This window comes from Podarcis pityusensis (genome assembly GCF_964106645.2).
Source record: "Podarcis pityusensis genome assembly, chromosome: 9".
Taxonomy (NCBI): domain Eukaryota; kingdom Metazoa; phylum Chordata; class Lepidosauria; order Squamata; family Lacertidae; genus Podarcis; species Podarcis pityusensis.
The window spans coordinates 77,431,289-77,457,223 of NC_138034.1; the positions used below are offsets into that span (position 1 = coordinate 77,431,289).

Genomic DNA, 25,935 nt, shown 5'->3' on the forward strand with positions numbered 1-25,935 from the left:
GAGACTCTTGAGAGTCCCATGGACTGCAAGAAGATCCAACCTATCCATCCTTAAGGAAATCAGCCCTGAGTGCTCACTGGAAGGAGAGATCCTGAAGCTGAGGCTCCAATACTTTGGCCATCTCATGAGAAGAGAAGACTCCCTGGAAAAGACCCTGATGTTGGGAAAGATGGAGGGCACAAGGAGAAGGGGACGAGAGGACGAGGTGGTGGGACAGTGTTCTCGAAGAGACCAGCATGAGTTTGACCAAACTGCGGGAGGCAGTGGAAGGCAGGAGTGCCTGGCATGCTCTGGTCCAGGGGGTCACGAAGAGGCCGACACCGCTAAACAACTCAACAACAATTTATTTATACCCCACCCATCTATCTGGGTTTCCCCAGACACTCTGACGGGCAGCAGCCCTTCAGGGATTCAGGCAAAGGACATTCCCAGTCCTAAGTAGAGCCTGGCTGCCGGATCCGGCCAAAGGAGGCCCTTCCAGGATCCTGTTCACAGTGGTCAACCAGATGCTCGTAATAGGAAACCTGTGAGCAGGATCCGAGAACAAGGACACTCTCCTCTACCGTAAATTATGGACATGCCATGATGGTGCATGTTGAAAGATTCAGGGTACCATAAAGAACTGAAACTGTGGAACTCCCTCCCACATGAGGCAGCAATGGCCTCGGACCTGGAGGGCTCCCAAAGAGGACTGGAGAGGGAGGAGAGGGCGATTCATGGCTCCTTGCCACAAGGGCTAGGTTTTGCCTCTGCAGTCGGAGGCAGCAAGGCATTTGAAGACCACTTTGTTTTTCGTTGTAATAAACTTTATTTGCACATTAAGCATTACACATAATGAAACACATTAGTATTATATAAAAAAAATCCACACAAAAAGAAAAAAATTAGAAGAAACGAAAAGAAAAAAAAAGATACAAAGGGGGAAAAACTTGTCAAAAAACATACAGCTATTTAAGAAATACAAACCATCATCGATGATATTCTAAACACATATTTTCAGTAAGAGATCCTTTTCTCTTGACCTTATCTTTTTTCCCCCTCGCACCTCTCACTTTCTTATCTGTACCTAATCTCTGGTTTTATTACCTGATTTATTTAATGACTTCCTTCTACTTCTATGCAGTTCCTAATTTCTCATATCTTAAAGTCTCTGCGTCCATTTTTAGCTCTGCGAAACACCATTCTGTTATCTCTGTGGAGTTTAATCTATGCTCAACCCAGTATAATCATTGGAACCGTATTTCATCCTGTAAGTTTTAAAAGCATCCCATTCTTTTCTGATCTTATCTCCTGAGTGGTTTCTTATTGATTCTGTTAATTTCGTCAATTCCAGTTCCTTTCTTCTTTTGTCAGTAGAACATTCCTTTTCCAGTACTTTGCTATCAGAATCCTGGGAGCTGTAGTAGCAGAAAGAAAAACTCTTTTATTGACCTTTGGGATGTTTGTTGTCAAAATACCTAATAAAAACAATTCTGTTTTTTTTAGGAAATGTATATTTTAACATTTTCTTCCATTCTTCATATCTTCTCCTTTGGCGATCCCTCGTATCTGAGTAAGACTGCCGTCCATAAACATAGTTTTAACAATGAGTCCATAAGTCACTGTGGCGGCCAATTCTGGATCCACACATCCTTCCACAGTGGGGACATTGGTTTCCGGGAGGGAGTTGATCATGGTGTGGATTTGCCAAGCATACCTTCCTCTTAGCGCGTTTCTCCCTTTCGTCCTGAGTTCGAGTGTCTTCAAAACCCAAGACACCTTTGGTAAAGGCTGTTCTCCAACTGGAGCGCTCGCAGGCCAGTGTTTCCCAGTTGTCAGTGTTTATATTACATTTTTTAAGATTTGCCTTGAAAGAGTCTTTGAACCTCTTTTGTTGACCACCAGCATTACGCTTTCCATTTTAAAGTTTGGAATAGAGTAGTTGCTTTGGAAGACGATCATCAGGCATCCACACAACATGACCAGTCCAACCAAGTTGATGTTGAAGAATCATTGCTTCAACACTGGTGATCTTTGCTTCTTCCAGTCCACTGATATTAGCTCGCCTGTCTTCCCAAGTGATGTGTAAATTTTTTCGGAGACACCGTTGATGGAATCTTTCAATGAATTCTTCATTTTTCATGTCCCAAAATAATTTAATTTGAAGACCACTTTGTGGAAACCAGGGGAGAGCTCTTGTGCTTGAATCCTGTTGGCAGGCTCCCCTTGGGGCAGGATGTGGGACTAGATGGGCCTGATCCAGGAGCCTCTTCTGAGGTTCCCTGGAGGTCTCTGCCCGCCTCTCCTTCCTCGTTAACACCTCCTCAGGCTCAGCTCCATTAGCTCCTCCAGAGCTCTGCTGCTTAAGGGCTGCTAATGGCCTGAGACTGTGGGGTGGAGGAAGATGCCCTCCTTGGGTGAGCTGCCCCTAAAGATGGGCTCTGAGGACACACCAGGGCTGGTAGATGCCTTCTGCAGGGTGGGTGTGAGAGAGTTCTTAAACATTTGCAGTAGGCAGTCTAAGTTTGCTCTTAGTACAGTCATACCTCTTGTTACGTTTGCTTCAGGTTAAATCTTTTCAGGTTGTGTCCCGCAGCAACCCAGAAGTAATGGAAAGGGTTACTTCCAGGTTTCGCAGCTCGAGCATGCGCAGACGCTCAAAATGACGTCATGCACATGCGCAGAAGCCGCGAATTGCGACCTGCGCACATGCGCAGACGCGGTTTGTGTTGTGCTCATGTTGCGAACGGGGCTCTGGAAGGGATCCTGTTCGCAACCAGAGGTACCACTGTATAAGCTTTCGTGTGCATGCACACTTCTTCGGATGCACACGAAAGCTCATATCCAGAACAAGCTTAGTTGGTCTCTAAGGTGCTACTGGACATTTTTTAATATATTTTGGCTGCGTCAGACCAACACGGCTACCTACCTGAATCTTGCAGCTAGCAGAGAGCCATCAAGGGACTAGGCTGGCATGTGAGGCTGCCGTCATTCCGCTGTCTTGTGCAAATGTATTGGATACCCACCCACCCTGAGATTGTAGAGGAACCAAATAAGGATGAGAGGAGATAGTAGAATCATAAGAGTTGGAAGGGACACCAAGGGTCACCTAGTCCAGCCCCCTGCTATGCAGGAATCTCAACTAAGGCAACAGATGGCGACCATTCAACCAGTGCTCAAAAACCTGCACTTGTGGGAGACCCTTCCATTGCCAAACAGCCCTTACCTTCAGAAAATTCTTCCTAATTAGTCGGAATCTCCTTTCTTGACACTTGAAGCCACGGGTTCGAATCTTACCCTCCGGAGCAGGAGAAAGCAAGTTTGCTCCATCTTCCATGTGACAGCACTTCAGATATTTGAAGATGACTATCTTATCTCCTCTCAAGATCCTCTTTAACTACAGTGGACGCTCGGGTTGCGAACATGATCGGTGCGGGAGGCACGTTCGCAACCCAAAGCATTTGCAACCCACAGCGCCGCATCTGCGCATGCGCGGGTTGCGATTCAGCACTTTGCACATGCGTAACGCGCGGTTTAGTGCTTTTGCACATGCGCAAGCGCCAAAATCCAGAAGTAACCTGTTCTGGTACTTCCGGGTTTTGGCGTGTCCGTAACCCAAAAATGTGCAACCTAAAGTGTCTGTAACCCGAGGGATGACTGTATTTAGTTGTGCTTTCACCTTGTATTTTTATTTTATGATGAAGGACGGTATAGAAATCTAATAAATAGAATTGATAAATGAATAATATTGCAGTAGTGGAAACGAGAAGTGATTGTACCACATTAGAAAACCGCATCTTTGAATCGGACTTCAGTAATGTCACCCAAAACCCCTGGAGGTAAAGCCAGGACCCAGTGGGGTCTTCGGGGGTCTATATCTCCCCAAACAAAAAGTCACTCCTGCAAGCTCTGCCCCATCGCCTCCTTTGGCAAGACCTTCTCATGGCATCCTCCACATCAGGGGTTCAATCATCTGCTCATCTGCCAAGAATGACCGTCTGCATTCTAAAGAGAGTGCACTCTTGAGGCAAAATAAGAAATGACACAAATCTTATGTGCGAAATGCCCATGGCCATAAAAAGAGGATATTCTGACACCTGCGGCCTCTCTGGAAACAAAGGCTATTTAAATGGAGATGGCCATGTGAAACTGCCAAATAGCAATTCCATCAAGAAGTTCAATCCTATCACTTGTGGGTTTTTATCACACTTATCCCATGTGTTAATCGGCTTATCAGTTATCAGCACAACCTTTGTGCAGCCTGCGTGGCTCCTTGGGACTCTGGAGAGCTTCAGGCTACGAAGCAAACTTGGAGGAAGACCAGAGAGCAGTTGGCGCAAATCTCCTTCCGATGTCAGATGGATGCCAACAAGCCTGTACTGAAGGTATTGGAGTTTGCTTTTATGCTGTAAACCACCTTATATTACTTTAGTATGAAAGTGTGCTTTAGAAATATTGAAATAAAATCAATATCATGGTCTCTTCTGCATTTTCTTTCTGATCCTGCTGTCTACACCCCATGCCCCCAAATCCAAGTGTGTGCGCATACACACAAATTCACATACACTCACTTGCAGCTCAGGGTAACATTTTGTGCATCTGACGCAGTGGCCTGCGATGCACAAAAACTTGTGGCACCCTGATGTCGTGGTCCTGAAGGTGCCACAAGACTCTTGTTCCTTGTGCTGCAAGAGACTAAGGTGCCCCACCCCAGAAATTCCTATATCCCTTAATTTATTCCCTCAGTGTTACTCATGGAAATCTGCAGATCTGCTAGATGTACAGGGACACGCCGGCTCTTAAACCGCTGCCCTGATCCCACCCACCCACCTTTCTGCAGAGAAAGTGGCGAGGCCCCGGGCCCCGCAGTTCCCTTCGAAGGCAGTGTCACCTTCTGCCCAGTGTCTTCTCTGCCACAGTCTTATTTGCCAAGTAAGTAATAATTTTAAATAATTTCAACATTTCAAAACTCGACTTCCTTCCCCCCTTTCTGCGGTTCCTTAAACTTATTTTTTAATATTTTCTGCATATCCCAATTAACTTAATTTGCTCATTTATTCATCTGCTTCAAATCTATACTCTTAAAAAACTGCAGCTTATTACAATGATCCTGTCAATGTCCTTCTCTGTTGACAGTTTATCCAGAACTTCCATCTCTCGGTGGGGGGGGGGGGGGGCAAAGTGATTGGATGCCTCTGGAGGCCTCGCCCGCTGCCTTCCCTTCCTTTCCAGTGGGGGGGGGGTTGTCTCTCTGGCTCCCTGCAGAGCTTCCCCTCGGGCTCAGAGGAGCCCCAGAGCTCCTGGCTCCTTGCCTGCCCCAGTTGGAGAGATTGGGCCTTTTGTGTCCTGTGGAACTCCCTGCCACTGGAGATTTGGCAGGGGACGCCTGCCGGGCAGACAGTTTTCTTTTTATTCCAGGCCATCAAGAATTCATCTTTCCACAGAGGCAGATGGACTTCGGATTTCAACCTGTTTGGTAGGGATTTTATTGCAAGGCTTTATTGCTACAGGAAGGAATAATGTGCATTTTTATGACACAGAGGAATAAAAGATAACAACAACAACAATAATAAAAACACAGAGAGACAGAGAGAGATATATATATAATTATGAATATACTTCCTGTAGCAATAAAGCCTTGCAGTAAAATCCCTACCATATATATATATATATATATATATGCCACACAAAAGCAATTAAATTCACATGAATATGATTACGGTAAACGTCAGCAGACCACTATATATATATATATACTATACTATATATTTCAACCTGTTTGGTAGGGATTTTACTGCAAGGCTTTATTGCTATATATATTTATATATATATATATATATAAATGACTGGGGCGGGGGAGGCTCCTGTCTCAGGCTGGGCACGAGGCGCCCAGGTGTGCGCATGCGCGGGATGTCAGCCTTCCAAGGCAGGTGGGGATTCCGGAACCGGAACCTTGGCGCCGCTCTGCCCGCGCTCCCTCGATGGTGGCGCCCTCCTTCCGGGCCGCGGAGCATTGTGGGGCGGCAAGATGGCGGCGCTCAGCGGTGTCCGGGCGGTTGCCAGGGTGAGTGAAGGGGGGCGGGGGGGGGCGCCGAGGGTCTCTGGGAGGCGCCCTTTGGCAGGAGGGGCTGAGCCCCCCGCCCCCTGGAATTGCCCCCCCGCAGGGCGAGGGGCGACCCTGTGGGCCCCCCTGGGGGGCTGCTCGCTGCCTCGGGGGCATTTCCACCCCCCCTCGTCCTCCCAGGAGAGCCTCTCTCTCCCGACTCCCTGGGGCCAATTAGTTGAAACACACAATTAATGGAACAATCTATGTAGTTATTATTGTACAAAACTCACATACAGCGGTACCTCGGGTTACAGACGCTTCAGGTTACAGACTCCGCTAACCCAGAAGTATTACTTCGGGTTAAGAACTTGGCTTCAGGATGGGAACAGAAATCGGGCTCCGTCAGCAGGAGGCCCCGTTAGCTAAAGTGGTGCTTCAGGTTAAGAACAGTTTCAGGTTAAGTACGGACCTCCAGAACGCATTAAGTATAGTGGTACCTCGGGATCCGTTCCGCGGCGCTGTTCGCATCCTGAACACAACGTAAGCCACGACAGCGCACCTGCGCAGGTCATGTTTTGCCACTTCCACGCATGCACGTGACGTCATTTTGAGCGCATGCGCGAGCAGCAAAACCCGGAAGTAACGCACTCCATTACTTCAGGGTTGCCACGGAGCGCAACTCGAACGCGCTCAACCCGAAGCACATTCAACCCGATATATGATTGTACTTAACTCAAGGTACCCTGTATACGTACATTAGTCACGGATACGATCTGCGCTATTCTTAAGCAGCATTTGAAAACAGTTTGTTATGGAGTCTAACTAGTTTTGAACAACAACAAAATTCCTTCCAGTAGCACCTTACAGACCAACTAAGTTAGTTATCAGTATGAGCTTTCGTGTGCATGCGCACTTCTTCACATACACAGGTATTCTGCAGATACCTGTGTATGTGAAGAAGTGTGCATGCACACGAAAGCTCATACCGATAACAAACTTAATTGGTCTCTAAGGTGCTACTGGAAGGAATCCCCCGCCCCCCCGGACTATGGCAGACCAACACGGCTACCTCCCTGTAACTAGTTTTGAATGGTTCCTGTTCATTTTCGGATCCCTCCATAGTTGTACAGTCTACAGCATGGAGGTGACTTTTGCATATAGCCCACAAATTCTCTTTTTTATTTTTTTTTATTAATTTTAATTTTATTTACAACATAAATCCATCACAACTCAAATAGCCCACAAATTCTCAATGGGATTGACATCCAGGGAATTCCCTGGCCAATCAAGTACCTGTATTTGCTGCTTTGTCCTGAATTTCTTCCCCACTCTCAGTGTGTGACAGCGGACTGGGTCCTGCTGCAGTATTCCCAGTACCGTCAGGATACCTCTTTTCCAGCTCTGGAATAACTCTCTTTCGTAGAACCTCAATATATTGTGGCGAGCGCATGATTCCTTCTATTGGCTGCAGGCTTCCGACACCATAATGAATTTTCATGTTTGTTTTGAGTACAGTGGTACCTCTGGATGCGAACGGGATCCATTCCGGAGCCCCGTTCGCAGCCTGAAGCAAACGCAACCTGCGTCTGTGCGGTTCGCGGTATGCTGCGCCTGTGCATGCATGTGACGTCATTTTGAGTGTCTGCGCATGCGTGAGCGGCGAAACCCAGAAGTAACGCGTTCCATTACTTCCGGGTCGCCACGGAGCACAACCCAAAAATGCCCAACCTGAAGCAACTTTAACCTGAGGTATGACTGTATGGAATTACGAGTAAGATAGAAAACATGCTTAGTTTCAGTTAATTTGCACAAGGGTGTACAATGCCCACCACAACAGCACTGCCAGATAGGGTCAGGCTGAGAGGTGGCGATGGGCCCCCAAGGTCACACCCAGTGGGCTTTGTGGACATGCAGGGGCAGGATTTGAACCCTGGTCTCCCCAGGTGCTGGAAGCCATTCAATGCCCACAACAGCCCTGCCAGGGAGGGCCAGGCTGAGAGGCAGCGACAAGCCCCCAATGTCACCCCTTGGCTTAATGGCCAAGGGATTTGAACCCTGGTCTCCCCCAGGTCCTAGTCTGACATGGGTCCCCGGCTGTTGTTGGACTACAAGAAGAAGAAGAAGAGTTTGGATTTGATATCCCACCTTTCACTCCCTTTAAGGAGTTTCAAAGCGGCTCACATTCTCCTTTCCCTTCCTCCCCCACAACAAACACCCTGTGAGGTGAGTGGGTCTGAGAGACTTCAGAGAAGTGTGACTGGCCCAAGGTCACCCAGCAGCTGCATGTGGAGGAGCAGAGACGCGAACCCAGTTCCCCAGATTACAAGACTACCGCTGTCAACCACTACACCACACTGGCTCTCAACTCCCAGCATCCCTCCCCACTGGTCCTGCAACCGCTGGATGATGGGAGTTGTAGTCCAACAGCAGCCAGGGCCCCCAAGGGAGACCCCCCGCCTCAAGGAGTTTGCCTTCCGAGTCTTCCTGGGCAGGGAGCCCCAGGGATGGCTGGCACATGAGGAGGTGCCTGGGCCCCAAGCGCTGCGTACCCCCAAAGAACTTGTGAAAACGGCAGCCTTTCAGGAAGAAGCTTGTCTCTAGAATTATTTATTTCATAAACAAGAAACAAGAAAATAATCATCAAGAAAAAATTACAGTAGCTTAAAACGCACAAGAAGTTAAAATACTGAGATGTGTTAAAATTCGCATCCACTTTCTAAGCATCTGAGTAGCCTTGTCTAAACAAGAATGTTTTTAGCAGTGAAGGTGTCTGCTTGGTGTCAACAGGCAGGGAGTTCCAAAGTGCAGGTGCTGCCACACTAGATGAATAAGTTCTACAAGTGCAGAACGGGTAGTATGTGACACTTGCAGTAGTGCTAATTCCAGCGACTGAAGCAGTTGCGGTAAGGTGATCTTCTAGGTCAGCTGGTTCCCAGTTCTTAAGAGCTTTAAATACTAACAATAACACCATGAACTTGGCCCAGTTGCAAATCGGCAATCAGTGCAAATCTAAAATAAGGCTTCCTGCCAGGAATTGAAAGATAGTTAACATAATGACTGGGGCTGGTGGGAGTTGGGGGGTCCAGCAACATCTGGAGGGCCAAAGGTTCCCCATTCTGACCTGTGGAATTCACTGTCACAAGATTATTTTTATTTTTATAATATTTTTATTATATTTTCAACAAAAAAAAGCAAACAACAAACACAGCAACAACCACAAACAAAGAAACTTATACACAACAACAATATCAAATCCATAAAATGGGATTCTCTGAATCCCATGATTCCCCCCTTCCTTAAATTCCCATTTCATCTGCAAGAGATCCAAGTGTGGTGTAGTGGTTAAGAGCGGTAGACTCGTAATCTGGTGATCCGGGTTCAATTCTCCACTCCTCCACCTGCAGCTGCTGGGTGACCTTGCGCCAAGGTCTCTGAAGTCTCTCAGCCCCACTCACCTCACAGAGTGTTTGTTGTGGGGGAGGAAGGGAAAGGAGAATGTGAGCCGCTTTGAGACTCCTTCGGGTAGTGATAAAGCGGGGTATCAAATCCAAACTATACTCCAAATTATTTTTTCTACCTCAAATTTCCTGTATTAATTGTAAAATTACAAGTGTTCTTAAAATCCTGCCAGTGTATTAACCTGTTTACAATACTTTTGCAAATACAGTCATACCTCGGGTTACAGGCGCTCCAGGTTGCGCGATTTCGGGTTGCGCACCGCACCGAACCCGGAAGTACTGAAATGGTTACTTCCGGGTTTTGGTTCTTGTGCATGCGCAGAAGCGCTAAATCGCGCTTTGCACAGAAGTGCCAAATCGCAACCCTTGCGTGTGCAGACGCAGCGCTGTGGGTTGTGAACGCTGAGGGTTGCGAATGTGCTTCCCGCACAGATCACGTTCGCAACCTGAGCGTCCACTGTACATAATAAACATTTCCCATTCTTTTAAAAATTTCTTACCATCTTGATTTCTTTTCCTTTTTTTATTAAAGATTTTCTTGATTTACAAATCATCTTGATTTCTGAGCTTTCCAGTTAGTTTTGTCTTTTCAACATAGTCCACTAACTCACTGTCACAAGATGTACTGGTGGCCACTGACTTGGATGGTTTCGAATGTGTTTGTTGTTGTTGTTTAGTCGTGTCCGACTCTTCGTGACCCCATGGACCAGAGCACGCCAGGCATCTGTTTAATTCAATGTTATTTCTGCCTTAGTAAAGCCTAAGGAGTAAAGCTAGAGGTTGAGCCTTGCTTATATGGGATCAGCTCCTTATATCAGAAGCTAGAGCCTGTTTAAAGCCCTAAACGGCCTTGGCCCAGTATACCTGAAGGAGCGTCTCCACCTCCATCATTCTGCCTGGACACTGAGGTCCAGCTCCAAGGGCGTTCCGGCAGTTCCCTCATTGCAAGAAGTGAGGTTACAGGAAACCAGGCAGAGGGCCTTCTCGGTGGTGTCAAGGAAATAAACAACTATCTGACTTTTAGAAGACATCTGAAGGCAGCCCTGTTTAGGGAAGTTTTTAATGACTGATGTTTTAGTGTATTTTTAATCTTTTGTTGGAAGCTTCCGAGAGTGGCTGGGGAAACCCAGCCAGATGGGCAGGGAAGAAATTAATAATAATAATAATAATTCCTTTTCAATTGCAGAGTCTTCTGCTGTCGCAGAGCTGTGGGGCATGGAGGAGCCTCAGCACCTCAGCTGCAGTTCTGCAGAAGTCAGCCAAGGTAAGGCCTCTTCTCTCTCTTGGAGATGCTCTCCCTTCTTCCAGCTCCAGGCTTCCTCTGTTTATTGATGGCATTTCTATGTCACAGTTCTGTGTTGCAACCAACATCTGAAGCAGTGTACGAAATGTTAAGAGAGCTGTAGTTCATCTGCAAAAGGAGGCTAAAAATACTGTCATACCTTACAGGGTTGTTGTAAGGGCCACCAATGTATGTGCAGTGCTTTTTTCCTAAAGTTCTTTTTTAAAATTCAGACGGGGGACTGGGAGCGGCCGCTGGGACCACATAACACTGGTCCTGAGAGATCTGTATTGGCTGCCAGTATGTTTCTGAGCACAATTCAAAGTGTTGGTGCTGACCTTTCAAGCCCTAAATGGCCTTTCAAGCCCAGTATACCTAAAGGATACCTCCATCATTCTGCCTGGACACTGAGGTCCAGCTCCAAGGGCGTTCCGGCAGTTCCCTCATTGCAAGAAGTGAGGTTACAGGAAACCAGACAGAGGGCCTTCTCGGTAGTGGCACCCACCCTGTGGAATGTCCTCCCATCATGTGGTGGTCAGGTTGGATTGCTATGATCCCACGTGACCACCACACATGAGATGTCAAGGAAATAAGCAACTATCCTATTTTTAAAAGGCATCTGAAGGCAGCCCTGTTTAGGGAAGTTTTCAATGTTTAATGCTGTATTGTTTTTAATACTCGATTGGGAGCTGCCCAGAGTGGCTGGGGAAACTCAGCCAGATGGGCGGGGTATAAATAAATAATTATTATTATTATTATTATTATTATTATTATTATATTACATTGTGGGGGGCTGGACCAGATGACCCTTGGTGTGACAGTTCTATGACTAAGTTTTCATTAAAAAGAGATAAATCAGTTCAGCTCCTGCCAGGGTGCTCATTTAGCTGTATATCTGATTTGCATAATATTCCCCAGTTTAGATGGTTGTTTTTTTTTAACCTCTTCTAAAGGATGGGGAGTAAAAACCAGATCTGCTCCTCTTGCTATGAGGATCAGGATGGGTGTGACTCTGTGCTCTCTTCTAGGCGGAGAGCTTCAACTCGGAGGGGGTGTTCCCCGTCACCATGATCCCAGGGGATGGTGTGGGCCCTGAGCTCATGCACTCCGTCAAGGAAGTCTTCAAGGTAAGAGCGCTTGCTTCGCTTGGCGATTTCTCAAGAGCTTGGCTTTGGGGAGGGGGCAAAGGGCTGGCTGGCTGAGACGCTCCAGTCTCTTGCCCTCTTGCCCTTAAGCCGTGGCATCTATGTTGTCAAGCCCCAAGGTCTGGTCCTCAGGTCAAGACAGTTGGGCTCAGATCAGAGTCCCAAGCCCAGCTGCATGACAGGGTTGCTGGGAAAAATCTCTCCTGGCTTGGCTCGTCCTTGGGGGTGCCTGTGACAGCCAGTATGGGTGTTGCACAGTGCCCCCGCACCTCGACAGGATTCACTTTCCGCATGTGACATTCCTTGCAAGAGGCGGAGAGGGATGCCCCTGCGCTACTTTCTTCTGCATGGGACGACCACGTGGTATGTGGAAGTCAGAGATCTCCAGGGGCAGAAGGGGCCCACCCTGGCCATGTGACCCAGCAGCACGACACCCCACCTTCTCCCCTCCTGTGTGTTTCTGCAGGCGGCTGGTGTCCCTGTGCAGTTTGATGAGCACCACCTGAGTGAGGTGCAGAACATGGCTTCAGAGGAGATCCTGGATCAAGTCCTTGGCTCCATGGACAAGAGCAAAGTGGCCCTCATTGGTACGGCGTGAGGGGAAGTTGGTGGGCAAGGCTTCCTTCATACGCCTTAGAGGCCCATGGCGTGCATCTGGGCCAAGCATAGGCAAACTCAGCCTTCCAGGTGTTTGGGACTACAATTCCCATCATCCCAGACCACTGGCCCTGTTAGCTAGGGATGATGGGAATTGTAGTCCCAAACATCTGGAGGGCCGGAGTTTGCCTATGCCTGATCTGGGCCATGGGGAAGTGGCTTACATCTTGCAAGGAGACGGCTTTCTCTGGGCTGCCAGTAGCACCTTCACGGGGGCTCCCATCCCCTTATCACCCTGTGGCTCTCCTCTGCAGAGGGCTGGGGTCTTTTCTCACTGTCTCTCGCCATTGCAGGAAAGATCCACACCCCCATGGAATACAAAGGGGAACTGGCCTCCTACGACATGAGGCTCAGGTAAGTTTCAGCAGCCTTGCACCGGGTAGACTAGATAAACTTCAAATGCTGCCACCATCCAGCTAAAGGCATCCAATTTGCTGTCGTCTGAAAGGATGGAAAGGTTGTGTTTCCCTATATGCTGCTTTTCCACAATGAGCTGTACCCAAAGCAGCAAACATCCAAAATATCAAAATGAGAAGCATGTCAGTATATTAAAAAATGACAAAAATCAACAATTTAGCAAACAGAATAATACTACACACTGCAAAACAACAACAACCCACCAATCCGTCTAGCCTTAAATACCTAAATACAAAGCGAAATGAGAGTTAATTACCAATGAAGTTTCTGGTACCAATCTTGCTGCACTCCAAGGAGCGTGGCTTAAATGCGTTTCAGAGGGGCGAGGTAGATCACGTACGGGGGCAGACAGGCGAGGGGAAAGCCACGGCTCAGGTGCCTTTGCCTTATTCAAGGCAGCCCTGGATAGGGAAGGTTTTAATGTGTGATGGTTTTAGATTTTGTTGGTAGTCGCCCAGAGTGGCGGGGGCAATGCAGTCAGATGGGCGGCATATTATTATTATTATTATTATTATTTATTATTATTATTATCATCATCATCATCATTATCATTATTTATTGCTGGGCCAGCCCATCACGGTGACTGAACAGACAGAATTGAATGAGCAGCCATGGGGGCAGATTGAGTTGGAGGATGTGGGGCCGGCTGGTGTTGAGACAGCACTTTAAAATGGTGGTGGTGGTAGGTTGTCTCTGTAACTCTGGCTTCCCTCTTCCAGGCGCAAGCTGGACCTCTTTGCCAACGTGGTCCGTGTGAACAGCCTGCCCGGCTACAAAACGAGGCACAACAACCTGGACCTGGTGATCATCCGTGAGCAGACGGAGGGCGAGTACAGCTCCCTGGAGCACGAGGTGAGTGCCGCCAATACAGTAATGAAAATAAATATATAATTTACATGCCACCTATCTTGCTGGGTGACCCCAGCCACTCTGGGCAGCTCCTGACAAAAGAGAGTCAAAACACTATACAGCATCACTTCCCTGAACAGGGCTGCCTTCAGGTGTCTTTTGAAAAGCACATAGCTCATAGACCACATGACACCGGTCTTGAAAGGTCTACATTGGCTCCCAGGACATTTCCAAGCACAAGTCAAAGTGTTGGTGCTGACCTTGAAAGCCCTAAATGGCCTCAGTCAAGTATACCTGAAGGAGCGTCTCCAACCCCATCGTTCTGCCCGGACTCTGAGGTCCAGCTCTGAAGGCCTTCTGGCGGTTCCCTCACTGCGAGAAGTGAAACTACAGGGAACCAGGCAGAGGGCCTTCTTGGTAGTGGCACTCGCCCTGTGGAACACCCTCCCACCAGATGTCAAAGAGAAAAACAACTACCAGACTTTTAGAAGACATCTGAAGGCAGCCCTCTTTAGGAAAGCTTTTAATGTTTAACAGACCACTGTATTTTAGTACTTTGTTGTAAGCCACCCAGAGTGGCTGGGTATAAATAATAAATTATTATCATAAATTATTGTATCTGTTTGGCATCTGCTGGGAGGGCTTCTGTTCCTGGCTGTGCTGATCCTGCAGTTTGCCTAAAGTTACGCAGTTGAGCGAGATTCAGGGAGTGTGAGAGCCGCTGTGTGAATGGGAAGGACATTTCTAACGTAACGTTTGATGATGGGGTCGGGGGGGCGAAAGGCTGTGTACACTGACAGCCCCCACAGTAAAATGGGGAGGAGACAAAGCTTGTGTGAACCTTTGGGGTGGGGGTCGGAAGGGGAGCTTGCAAAGTAGTTTTCTAGTGGGATAGGAGCCAGTCTGCTTAACTGTACACCCCTCTGGTGTGGGGCTTCTCCCCTTGGCTCTGGAGAAGGCAGGCTCTGCTTGCTTCAGATTCATTCATTCATGCTAAGCAGGTTCATTTAGCTCTAAGGGCAACTTGCCTAAGAACGTTGATGTACAAGACAACCTCTGCTTGCAGGCTTACATTCTAAAAGACACAGCACAAAAGGAAATGGGTTGGGATGAGATGAGTAAAACAAGCAAACCCGGGCACCAGTTCTTAAAGTTATAAAGTTTGAAAGGAAACAGTTCTTGGGCAGGAGGGGGCGGATGAGGAGGAAGAGCCGGGTGGAGGCAGTCTCTGAGCAGAGCCCAGGAGGCCTGATGCTTGAAAGGGGCGGGGGCCCTGGTGGGGGCAAAGCCTTCCTTCATGTGGTTTGTGCTGCTTGTGCCCCCTCTGTGCTCAGAGTGCCAAGGGTGTCATCGAGTGCATGAAGATCATCACTCGGGCCAAGTCGCAGCGCATTGCCAAGTTTGCCTTTGACTTTGCCACCAAGAAAGGGCGCTCCAAGGTCACGGCCGTCCACAAAGCCAACATCATGTGAGTGGGGAGCAGCGGGAGGGCGGGGGCCGGCTGGCTGGGGGCTCCTTTTCCTGTTGCTGACCCCCAGTCCCCATCTCAACACCCAGGGGGTTCCCAAGTGTTTGTGCTGCCACACTAAGGGGTCAGGTTCTTACAGATGCTGAACGGCTCTTCTGTGGCCCTTGGTGACAGAGTCAGTTCCATGGAACGAAGTGGCCGACCTGTTGAGATGAATGGCCTAACTGGGACATGCTCCTTACTTTCATCATCATCATCATTTTTAATTTGTATATCGCCTTTCTATCTTGCAATACTCAAGGCGGTTTACAAGCTGAGGAAACGACAAATGTACATCTTATAACAATCTAACGCAATACAAAAATGTGATAATAAAACATAACTTTAAAATAGGCAGCCTGCATCAAAAAAGTAACATTCCACAATCAATTAGAATAGTATAAAATAATAATATCAACATATAAAAGTTAAACAGAAATCCACCCAACAGTTACAATAATATCTAAACTATAATCAATAAAACAACGGCACATAATGCAATACAAATTGAGAAGCAGAGGGTGGGGCAAGGCAGGTGGAAGGAGGCCTTCCCCAGTGGAGTCTCTCCCCTCACAGTTCTTCCTCCAGGAGCAGCTCCCTTATGTGGACTCCTAGGGCCGGAGGGTGGGGCAAGGCAGTGGGTCAGCCTTAGTTGAATACCGCCCCAAGTCTGTCTCCTGTTTCCACCTTACCCACTTACCTTGGGACAGCGTCCAGAATTTCAGACTGCCTTCTCTCTCCCTCTCTCTCTCAGGAAACTGGGCGATGGGCTTTTCCTGCGCTGCTGTAAAGAGGTGTCCGAGTTGTATCCCAAGATTAAATTTGACACCATGATCATAGACAACTGCTGCATGCAGGTAGGCCAGGCCCCTCGGCCCCTCCCTCCCCGCTGCCTCCTTCAGCAGATACCTTCCCTTGGGGACCCTTGCCCCTCTGCCCAGGCTTGTGGGTTGCCAGAGGAGTCCCCCAGTGCTGGCGGTGTGCCCCTGCAAGTCTCGGTTGCTGGGCGGCCTCACCCCCTCCTGGCATGTGGCCTGCAGAGGAGCTTGGGCACAAAACCGTGAGCTGCCCGTGAGACTGGCATGACGGGAGGCTGCTTCCTGCCGCGATTCCACGTGCGATGGTGTGCCGTGTCTTCCTTCCAGCTGGTGCAAAACCCTTACCAGTTCGACGTCTTGGTCATGCCCAACTTGTACGGCAACATCATCGACAACCTGGCGGCCGGCCTGGTGGGTGGGGCCGGCGTGGTTCCTGGAGAGAGCTACAGTGCTGAATACGCCGTCTTTGAGATGGTGAGGAACTGATCGGGGCTGGGTTCGCCCTCCCTCCGTCCCGGGGGCTTCAGGGGAAGCTGGGCGGCACGACGTGTCTGAGAGCGTTTTCCCCTTTCTCTCCTTCCTTCCAGGGCGCCCGTCACCCCTTTGCTCAGGCTGTGGGGAGAAACATCGCCAACCCCACAGCCATGCTGCTCTCCTCGGCCAACATGTTGAGGCATCTCAAGTGAGTTCCCTGGGCTGAGTGGCAAGAGGGCGGGGAGCCTTCCAGCAGAATAATAATACCACCTTCATTGTCATTGTACAACCTGTGTACAATGAAATTAATTGAGCCTCCCTCCCCCCCCCAACACTCAGTCTCGCTGCACTCTGTGTGCTTTTCGAACAACACACCACCTCACAAATCAATTTCACTGTGTTATTTTCCGTTCAACAGCCTAACAGCCCCCATACAAAAGCTATTTTTTAGCCTGTTGGTACGGCTGATTATACTTCTATATCTCCTGCCCAAGGGTAGAAGATTAAAGAGGTGCATAGCTCTCAACGTTTCCCTTTTTTAAAGGGAAATTCCCTTATTCCGAATAGGATTCCCCGCAAGAAAAGGGAAAGGTTGATAGCTATGAAGAGGTGATGGCCGGGGTGGCCCTACCTCACAGGGTTATTACTCCTCATGACAGTCTCCTCTTTCCTCCTCCCCTGTCTAGCTTGGAATACCACTCCACCATGATCTCGGACGCCGTGAGGAAGGTGATCAAAGTTGGCAAAGTGAGTATTGAGCTGTCTGATTTCTGTCCTTTCCTTTCTGCTGTGTTCTGAACCTGTCTCTGCTTCTCTTCCCTCCGTGTTGTGCCCAGTTCTGGCTGGCAGGTTCTTTTGGGGCAGTTGGGGGGGAGTTCAGGCCAAGGAGAGAGGGGGGGGGCAGAATTTGCCAGGGCAGCTGACTCACTCCCCCAGGAGGAGGAGGCTATTGGGGCTTGTTTGTACTTAGAGCTCACCCTTCATCAAATGGTGCCCGGGTGGATTACAAAAATATCCTACTTAAAATTATTTTCAAATTATTATTATTATATTTATTTATACCCCTCCTTTTCCTCAGTGCAGGACTTAAGGCAGCTTACACAAATTAAAGCAGCACAAATAAAATACAAAAAGCAAAAAACATACACAGTGGTACCTCGGGTTACATACGCTTCAGGTTACAGACTCCGCTAACCCAGAAATAGTACCTCGGGTTAAGAACTTTGCTTCAGGATGAGAACAGAAATCGTGCTCCGGCAGCAGCAGCAGGAGGCTCCATTAGCTAAAGTGGTGCTTCAGGTTAAGAACAGTTTCAGGTTAAGAACGGACCTCTGGAACGAATTAAGTACTTAACCCAAGGTACCACTGTAAAAGTTAAAAAGTGATCAAACGATAATAGAATTAAAACAGCGTAAAATTAAATCCTTTAAAATACAGATAGCAAAAACAGCACAGCACAATTAAAAGCCCTTGCTTAAAAAACAATTCCCAAAGGACTGTTGGAACAAAACAGGCTTCATCTGCCAGCAGAAGGACAGCAAGGAGGGAGGCAGCCCAGCTCCCCAGAAGGCCCTCTCCTGCGTCCCCACCAAAAACTCCTAAAATAAAACCCCCAAAATGACCAAAGTAACAAAACAGCATCACAGAGCGGCAGCAGGAGGGAAGTCTCCTGCTCAGCCAAAGGCCTCCTGGGTAAATTGGCCAGTGGTGGCCAGGCATACATCCCTCTGAGTGGAGGTCAGTCCACCCCCCTGGGAGCCACACCCCGCTGAGCTCAACACCTGGGCACCCAAGTCGCTCCCCCCCCCACTCCTCATTTACCAGCGCAACTGCAGCTCAGTGGACGCAGCTCTCAGAGAGACGCCAGTTTCTCCGTGTGGAACTGGAATAGAGATCAGATTCCCTTGGCAGGGAAGGGACTATTGACTACAGTGCCTGCCCCCAACCCATCTCAGACTTTTCCCATGCTGGGGCCTGGCCACAAACAGGGCCGCCTCTCTCTCACGCAGAACCTGATTGGGAATCATGTGTGTGTGGTTGTTCCATCCCTGTGACTCCCCTAAGGAAGACCCCTTTGGGGTGACCTCGCCGCTTGTGGCACGGCTGGTTCTTGGTGCCGTTCACAGGACGAGACTCTTCCCAGCACAGCCTCTCTCCTCTTCGCAGCTGCAAACAGCCAGCCATGTGTACTTGCTAGCATCCAGCGGGAAATGGGGCTGGGGTCCTGCGTCTTCTGCCCCCTTCTCCCAGCTGTTCCCCTTGTCCTGTCGTCTCCCCTCTTCAGAGCCTTCTGTGGACCGTCTTGTGGTCCACAGATGTGCCGTCTTGTGGTCTGTGGCCTTGGTGGGGTGAGAGTGTCTCTGTGTCTCCCTTTGCCTCTCACTGTCTCTGGGTGCAGCTTGGGCTCATCCCCTTCCCTGTTTTTTTTTTGGGGGGGGGTTTCGTGTTTCCCCCCTCCCACATCTCACAGCCACATGTCTGTCTCCCTCTCCCCTCCTTCCCTGTGTTGGATTGTAGGTGCGGACGCAGGACATGGGCGGTTACTCGACCACCTCTGACTTCGTCAAGTCTGTGATTGACCACTTGCACCCCCACTATGGGGCCTAGGGCTGGCCTGGCCCTCGGCTGCTCCCCGCCCGGCCCCCCCAGCACATGGGCGCCACAGACACCTCCTCCCTCGGGGCTGCCTGTCTCAGAAGAGATCTGGGTGTGCTCTCCCTTGCGTCTCAGATCTGAAGCTGGCCGGTCCCTACTGGGGAGCGAATGTTTTCTTGCCCCCCCCCCTCAAATCTCTTAACCCTGGGTATGGGTCCCATAGATGAATTGAGGACACTCCTCGGTGCTGTGAGCTTTTGGGAACTGCTCCAGGCCTGGGGTCCCCAGGCAGGCCTCCGCCTGCAGCCCCCCACAAAGACTTGCCCATAGTTTTGAAAGCAGGCACTCTTGAGAGGCTGGGGTCCTTCAGGCTGCTCTGCCCCCTCCCATTCCCCCTCTTTTTCTGGGTGGAAATACCCCCCCTTCCCACTGAAGCCCAGGCTGGAACTGGCCTTGGTCCCTCTTTCAAGGGAAAGAGGTTTTTCCTGCCCATAGTCCCTTTTCAGCAAAGCTGAGCTCTGCAGGCGATGCTGTGACCTTTGTGGGGAAGGGTCCAGTCCCCCCACCCTGCTGAGGAGGGTACCTTTTGTGGCTAGACCCTTGGTTCCTGCAGTTCTGACACAGGAGGAGGAGTGCTCTGTGTGTGAGAGAGAGGGGTGGGGAGGGTAAAAAGGAGATTTTGTTACAGCTGTGGTCACTTGCAGAATCATGACAGCCTGGCACCAGTCTCTGCAAATGGACCTTTAGGCCCACGGAAATCCAGGTCATGGGGATTTGTCGGAATCTGCCTGTGGTGCATGTGTCAGGTGGTGGTTTGACCCCCATGGGGGTTGTCTCATTTTGAGGCCAGCTGGCTGTGTTGGCGTGAATGTGTGGGCAGAGAATCCCACGTGTGCTCAGCTGTCATCATACTCCATATTAATTGTGAATAAAACCGTTGCGGATTTTCTGCACCAAGTGGCTCTGCTCCCTCCTTGGGGCTGTGTGTGTCTGATTCCTGGCAACATCTCTGCTGTGGACCCCAGAGGGAGAGCACAGGGCCTCTGGACTCCAGACCAGGCCCCTGGAGAAGTTCCAGCCGTGGGGAATCTCTGCATGGTTAAGGGTTTGCCCAGCCCCAACTGGTCTGGCAGCCCTGGAGTGGGCAGGAGCCAGAGGCTTCACCTGGGTCTGCCTCCCTCCCTCCCTGCTCTTGGCCCCCCAACGGAGCCCCACGGATGCTCCCCTCTCCCTTTCCGGCTCGAGCGTTTGTTCCATGTCCGTGTGAAGCAACAGACGTCCTCTTCCCGCCGTACTAGAGCTTCCTCTCCCTGCCTCCATATTCATTTGCACACTGTCCATCCTGCGCCTTCAGCATCATTGCATGACCATACATACCGTGACTTGCAAAGCAGTAATCACTAAAATAAAAAGTGAACATCACGCTTACCATCAGCAGTTCATCAAGGTAGTTTAGATTTTCCTGCAAGTTAGAACTATACACGTGAGAGGTTCAAAAAAGAAACAGCCATAGTGGGGGGTGCCTGGCAGGCCTCCCTGGAGAGGGCATTTCAGTGGCAAAAGGGGGGGGGGTGCACCTTCTGTGAAAAGTCTCCCCCACTGCAGTGAGGCAGGTGCTGGCAGCGGTATCATTTAAGCTCCAAGTATGTTGCTGGCTGGCCTGCTTGTAGGGATGCCTGTTCATTTAGCCTCTTCCCTGATGGGCCAATTGAACTTCTAAGGTGTGCTTTGTGAAGCGCCTTAGGATTTATGGAAGGTGACGTAGAAATATTTTTAAATAAACGGGGATTCAGGAAACTCTGTGTCAGCTTAACCCCCTCTGTTCCTGACAAATGCTGGAAAGTGGTACTGAAGTTGCCCTTCGAAGCACCTCAGTGAGCAGGAGGGGCAGCCTGGCTTCTACAAGGACTGGGAAGATGCAACAGACCAGGTTTTCCTAGCAGCATTTACCCAGTCGCTGGCCAAAAGCTCCTGAGCGAACAGCTGCTTAAGGAACAGGAAGCACAGAGGGGCAAATGGAGAGAAGTGAAAAGTGGGGTGCCCAAAGGATGGTGCAGGGCCCGGGGTCTTTGTTGCAAGTGAAACTCATGGAAAACGAGGTAGCGCTGAGCTCCAAAGGGCTCTCCCAGGCAGGCAAGAGGCCACGAAATGGCAAATAAGTACAGTGGTACCTTGGTTCTCAAACTTAATCCGTTCCAGAAGTCCGTTCCAAAACCAAGGCGCGCTTTCCCATAGAAAGTAATGCAAAATGGATTAATCCGTTCCAGACTTTAAAAAACAACCCCTAAAACAGCAATTTAACATGAATTTTACTATCCAACAAGACCACTGATCCCTAAAACAATGTACTGCAGTCACACAATCAATCAGAAGCTGAACTGGGTTCCACACAGTCACAAAACAAAAGAAAAAAGCCGCAAAAACAAAAATGCAAACTAAATAGCAAAAACAGACCCCAGCGTAACACTCAAAACGGATCATGTTCGGCTTCCGAAGAAAGTTTTCAAATGGCAACACATACTTCCAGGTTTGCAGTGTTTGGGTTCCAGGTTGTTTGAGTCCCAAGGCCTTTGAGAACCAAGGCGCCCTTGTACAGTGTGAACAGTTCGCTGAAAGTAAGTATATGTGCTGTGCCTGGGGTGGGCGGCAAAGGTCCTCCCTTCACATCTGTGCTTACGGGGTCTGAGCTGGTGGGGAAGGGGTTGTAGACAGCAGGTGGGAAATGCTGGCTCCCTGTGTGGCAGCAGTGAGAAAGGCAAAAGGAGCTGTGGGGTGGCGAAGGACCTTTGCGGTCTTTTAGCGCACCCTGCTGCCTGCACATGGCAGGATCCCTGACACAATGGCTGTCAGTCCCTACTGCAACGCCTCCAGCGAAGGACAGCCCAACGCCCCCCAAGGAAGAGGGTCTCACTTTGGTGCAGCTCCTGTCTCTTAGGAAGCTGTTGGTCCTCCTGTCCTTCAGCCAAGATCTCCTGCTTTGTCCTTCCCAGCCACTGCTTCTCTGCAGCGACAGCAAAGGGCTCCTCCGCTCTGGCTTCTGCAGGACCAGCCCTTCAGATCCTTGCAGATTGCGCTCCTGTCTTTGCTCTTCTCCCACACCCTGCCTGACCTCAACTTTCTTTTTCCTTTTCCAAAAAATTTATTGCTTTCCAACATTCATCACAAAAATAACATAACAAAATACACAACAAAGAAAAAAAGCACACCACACTACAATAAACTAAACACACAAGAAAAAAAATATTATCTCTTCAAATATCCAACTTTCATCACATTGATGACTGACTTCCTTGAATCGCCTCTAACTGAATTTCCTTATATCACCTTTATAACCGTCCTCCAAGTTCATATTTCTAATAATATTAACTGCTTTCATTTACTAACCTCTTCTCCTTTATTAATGTTGTTGTTTAGTCGTGTCCGCCTCTTTGTGACTCCATGGACCAGAGCACGCCAGGCATTTCTGTCTTCCACTGCCTCCCGCTGTTTGGTCAAACTTATGTCCGTAGCTTTGAGAACACTGTCCCACCATCTCATCCTCCGTCGTCCCCTTCTCCTTGTGCCCTCAATCTTTCCCAACACCTTTATTAATATTCTAATCCTTAATATTTACTACCACATATTCTTATTCTACCCCTAAGCCTATTTGTTACTTCCAAGGATTTTCTATTTATCTTATATCCTGCTTGACCTCAACTTAAACTTCCCCCAGTACAACTAACAGTCCTGTAGAAATTGCAGAAGAAATCCACAGTTCCAGGCAGGGCTTTATAGCGCCCGAGGCTTCTGCTCCATTGCCCATCAGTTGAGAGGAAGCCATTTTCCCCTCGCACAATTGAAGATTCACCTGCACTTGCTGTTTAAGTGGTAGTTGCCAAAGGAACCTACAGGGATTACCTGATCTCAGACAAACCCGCCACAGAAAAGAAAAATCCTGATGGGGGCGGGGGCAAAAATGGAGACTCCAAAGACTACTCAGAAAGGACAGAAACTCTTTAGGACCTCAGGGATTCCTACTTCGTGGTGTCCAAACAACTTTCTCATTATTCATAGCTCTGACCACACATGGGTTAAATACGCTGTCAGGTGAGAACCAAAAGATTATTTCACAGACATGCTTAAAAAGGGTCCTTGCATGTTTTGCTTCATGGCTTTGTAGGCAGGCTAGACTTGACAATGAGGGCAGCACAGCAACAGCTCCCACACTTGACAGCATGGTGAGAATAAAGGTAGTTTTTCACATAATGGCAGAAATGTCACCCTATCGAATGGATTACTAATAAATTAATGACCGGCCACAAAAATGATTTCCGCAACTCCAGACAGTTTAGAGAAGTCTTCTGAAGTCACTGAAAAAGAACCATATCTTTGCTAGAGTGTTGAGGGGGGAGGGGTGGAATACCAAATTTTGGTAGAAATGGAGAATATGCAATAGTTTGTTAGTGCACGTCAAAAGTCACTTTGTTCCTTTAGGAATATAAAACGTGTTATGTGTAACTTGGTTTGCCATTAAATTATGTTTGGTATATTAAAAGTTCAGTTTGTGTTCAAACAATAATTACAAATTTACTGTGCATTTTGAAATGTTTACAGTCTTTGTTACAAGATCGTAAACTGCAAGTTGCTGAACTGTAAGGAACCTCTTTGACCAGATCAGTTTATGAGCAGGCAAAAGCAATCAAATGGGAGGACTCAGCCGCATTATAGTTTTAAAAAGAGGAAATTACCATTCAAAACTCCCACTGTTCTAGGTGCATTTTGCGACAGGAAATTTCATTAGTGCAAGCCGTTTCTGAGCTCTCGGTGCAGTACTGCACCTAAGATTTCAGATTAAACCTGCAGAGTGGAAGGAAAAGAGGGCCTTTTTCTGCCTCCCCACTTCCAGCCACTCTGGAGAAGAGACCTTCTTTAAAATATTAGGGAAGGTGGGCAGGGGAAGGACTAGACCATGTGAAGAATGAACATATTTTAGCTGCAGTTGGTTCATTTTCCTGTTATAAAAAAGCACGCCTAGACATGCCATTGTTGCGCCCATAACCTCAGTATAAGGTGCCATTTAGCTCCTTGCCTCCATATCTCAGTTTCTAACAATGTCCACCATTGTGATGCAGTCACTTATTTCCATAAAAAGAGCTGAGCAAAGCAGGATGGGAGAGAACCAAAGCGAAATAAACACCAGATGAAATGTCACCCGTCTATTTCTATTTGTCTCTGTTGCTTCTGATCATTCATATTTATCTTCAACTTCTAAAAACTGAAGTTTTTGCCTAGATTGGAAAGCGTCTAACGCCCCTTTGCACCATAGGCCAAAATAATTGGGGGCGAAAGCAAGAGTTTGGAAAACAAAAAGGGAGGGTGGCTAGATGGCTTGAAAGGCTGGCCAGGCATCCATGAGAAAGCCAGCAGTGGCCCCAAGAGGAAGGAGGAGACCTCCATGCTCTGCTTTTCCTGCAGCAGCAAGGCTGCAGATTTGTTGCAATTAGTGATTAGTGGGCCCAGCTCTTGCTTTGGCTCCCTGTTGGCACAGCATTCCACAGAATATATATATATATAATTTTTAAGACTGTAAACTAGAAGGGAGGACAGTTTGTAAATCATGGGATCTGCAACAGAAATGAGGCCACATCTGTGTGGCTTCAGGTCCTTTCTTAATACCCCCCTCTGTTTCATGATCTTTTTAATTTGAAACTCCAGCAGATGGCAGTCCTGAACAAGTCATTCCCCATCGTCTTTTGGAAGATTTCTGCAGTAGCTCTTTCCTCTTTTGCTTGGGATCCAGGGAAAACAAGCCATTTTTTGCTAGGATTCTAATGTGATAATGCAATTTTATAATCTTCAAAGTTCTTTGCAATTATGTGCAACCCACTGTTTTGGTAGTTAGCAATTGCATAATTAACATTGGCACTTGGTACTGTTTGGCATTTCCTTTCCCTCAGAATTTGCTTTTTACAATTCCACCCCACCCTGGGATAACTGCCACCCATACAAGTTCATACCATAATACAGTCGTTCCCAGTTGGTGGCGACCCAGGAGGTCCATGGCACCAGTCACCTAACAAAAACCACCATGAAGATCACAATTGCCCATAGTTGGGGGTCCATGGTTTGGCGTTTTTAAAAAAGGGGTCCACAGTACTTAGCTGATTGGAACCACTGCCATAATAAATATGGAAGTTTTAAAATTCCTAGGCACCAACACATATTGTTCCCTCCATAAATATATATTGTTCCCTTTGTTTTGGAAGCTGTGTATTATTAATATTCTTGCACAAAGGACTCTTCTGGAGGAAGAAATGGCCTTTTTGCTAACCTCCCCATCTCTCTTCACAGGTGCGGACACCAGACATGGGCGGCTACTCCACATCCCACGACTTCACACGTGCCGTTATCACAGCTCTGGGCGAGTAGGGCTTGCTGAGAAGCACATGGGGGAGGAATTCAGAAATTAATTATGACGCTGCTTTCTGCTTCTGCCAAATAATTTATTGTGAGCTTAGCTCCTTGTTGCACAAATAAAGTGAATGTGGCCACTCCCATGAGTTGTGTGCATGAAATACTCCTAGACCTTGGAGGACTCTTCGGGGAAAGTGGGAAGAAGCAGTTGGCTGCGGAGTTCAGCTAACCTCTGTCAAGTGAAAAGCAGCTATAATGAAAAGCAGCTATAAGCAAAGAACTAAAGTCTGCAAATCTTGCAGTCAGCTAGCGGAG

At 48.4% G+C, this 25,935-nt stretch overlaps 1 protein-coding gene across 2 annotated transcripts; it reads left to right on the top strand.

Annotated features, from left to right (window-relative positions):
• Positions 1 to 5,919: 5,919 nt before the first annotated feature.
• On the top strand, positions 5,920 to 25,761 carry IDH3B (isocitrate dehydrogenase (NAD(+)) 3 non-catalytic subunit beta). Of its 2 annotated transcripts, none has more exons than XM_081021036.1 (12): positions 5,920 to 6,043; positions 10,670 to 10,747; positions 11,794 to 11,892; positions 12,377 to 12,497; positions 12,861 to 12,921; positions 13,704 to 13,836; positions 15,168 to 15,301; positions 16,095 to 16,197; positions 16,486 to 16,632; positions 16,746 to 16,840; positions 17,319 to 17,379; positions 25,558 to 25,761. In XM_081021036.1, the coding sequence occupies exons 1-12, from the start codon at positions 6,008 to 6,010 to the stop codon at positions 25,633 to 25,635; spliced, it is 1,146 nt and encodes a 381-aa protein (XP_080877162.1). In that variant the 5' UTR covers positions 5,920 to 6,007; the 3' UTR covers positions 25,636 to 25,761. The 2 variants fall into 2 exon arrangements, with proteins under 2 accessions (XP_080877162.1, XP_080877161.1); XM_081021035.1 differs by lacking the exon at positions 25,558 to 25,761 and adding an exon at positions 19,150 to 20,180.
• The last annotated feature ends 174 nt before the right edge of the window (positions 25,762 to 25,935 follow it).

Excerpts from the sequence above, each read along its gene's own strand:
- IDH3B (XM_081021035.1), top strand. The coding sequence starts at position 6,008 with ATGGCGGCGCTCAGCGGTGTCCGGGCGGTTGCCAGG. Across the intron at positions 10,748-11,793 it reads TTCTGCAGAAGTCAGCCAAG|GCGGAGAGCTTCAACTCGGA; the intron begins GTAAGGCCTCTT and ends GCTCTCTTCTAG. Across the intron at positions 16,198-16,485 it reads TAGACAACTGCTGCATGCAG|CTGGTGCAAAACCCTTACCA; the intron begins GTAGGCCAGGCC and ends TCTTCCTTCCAG.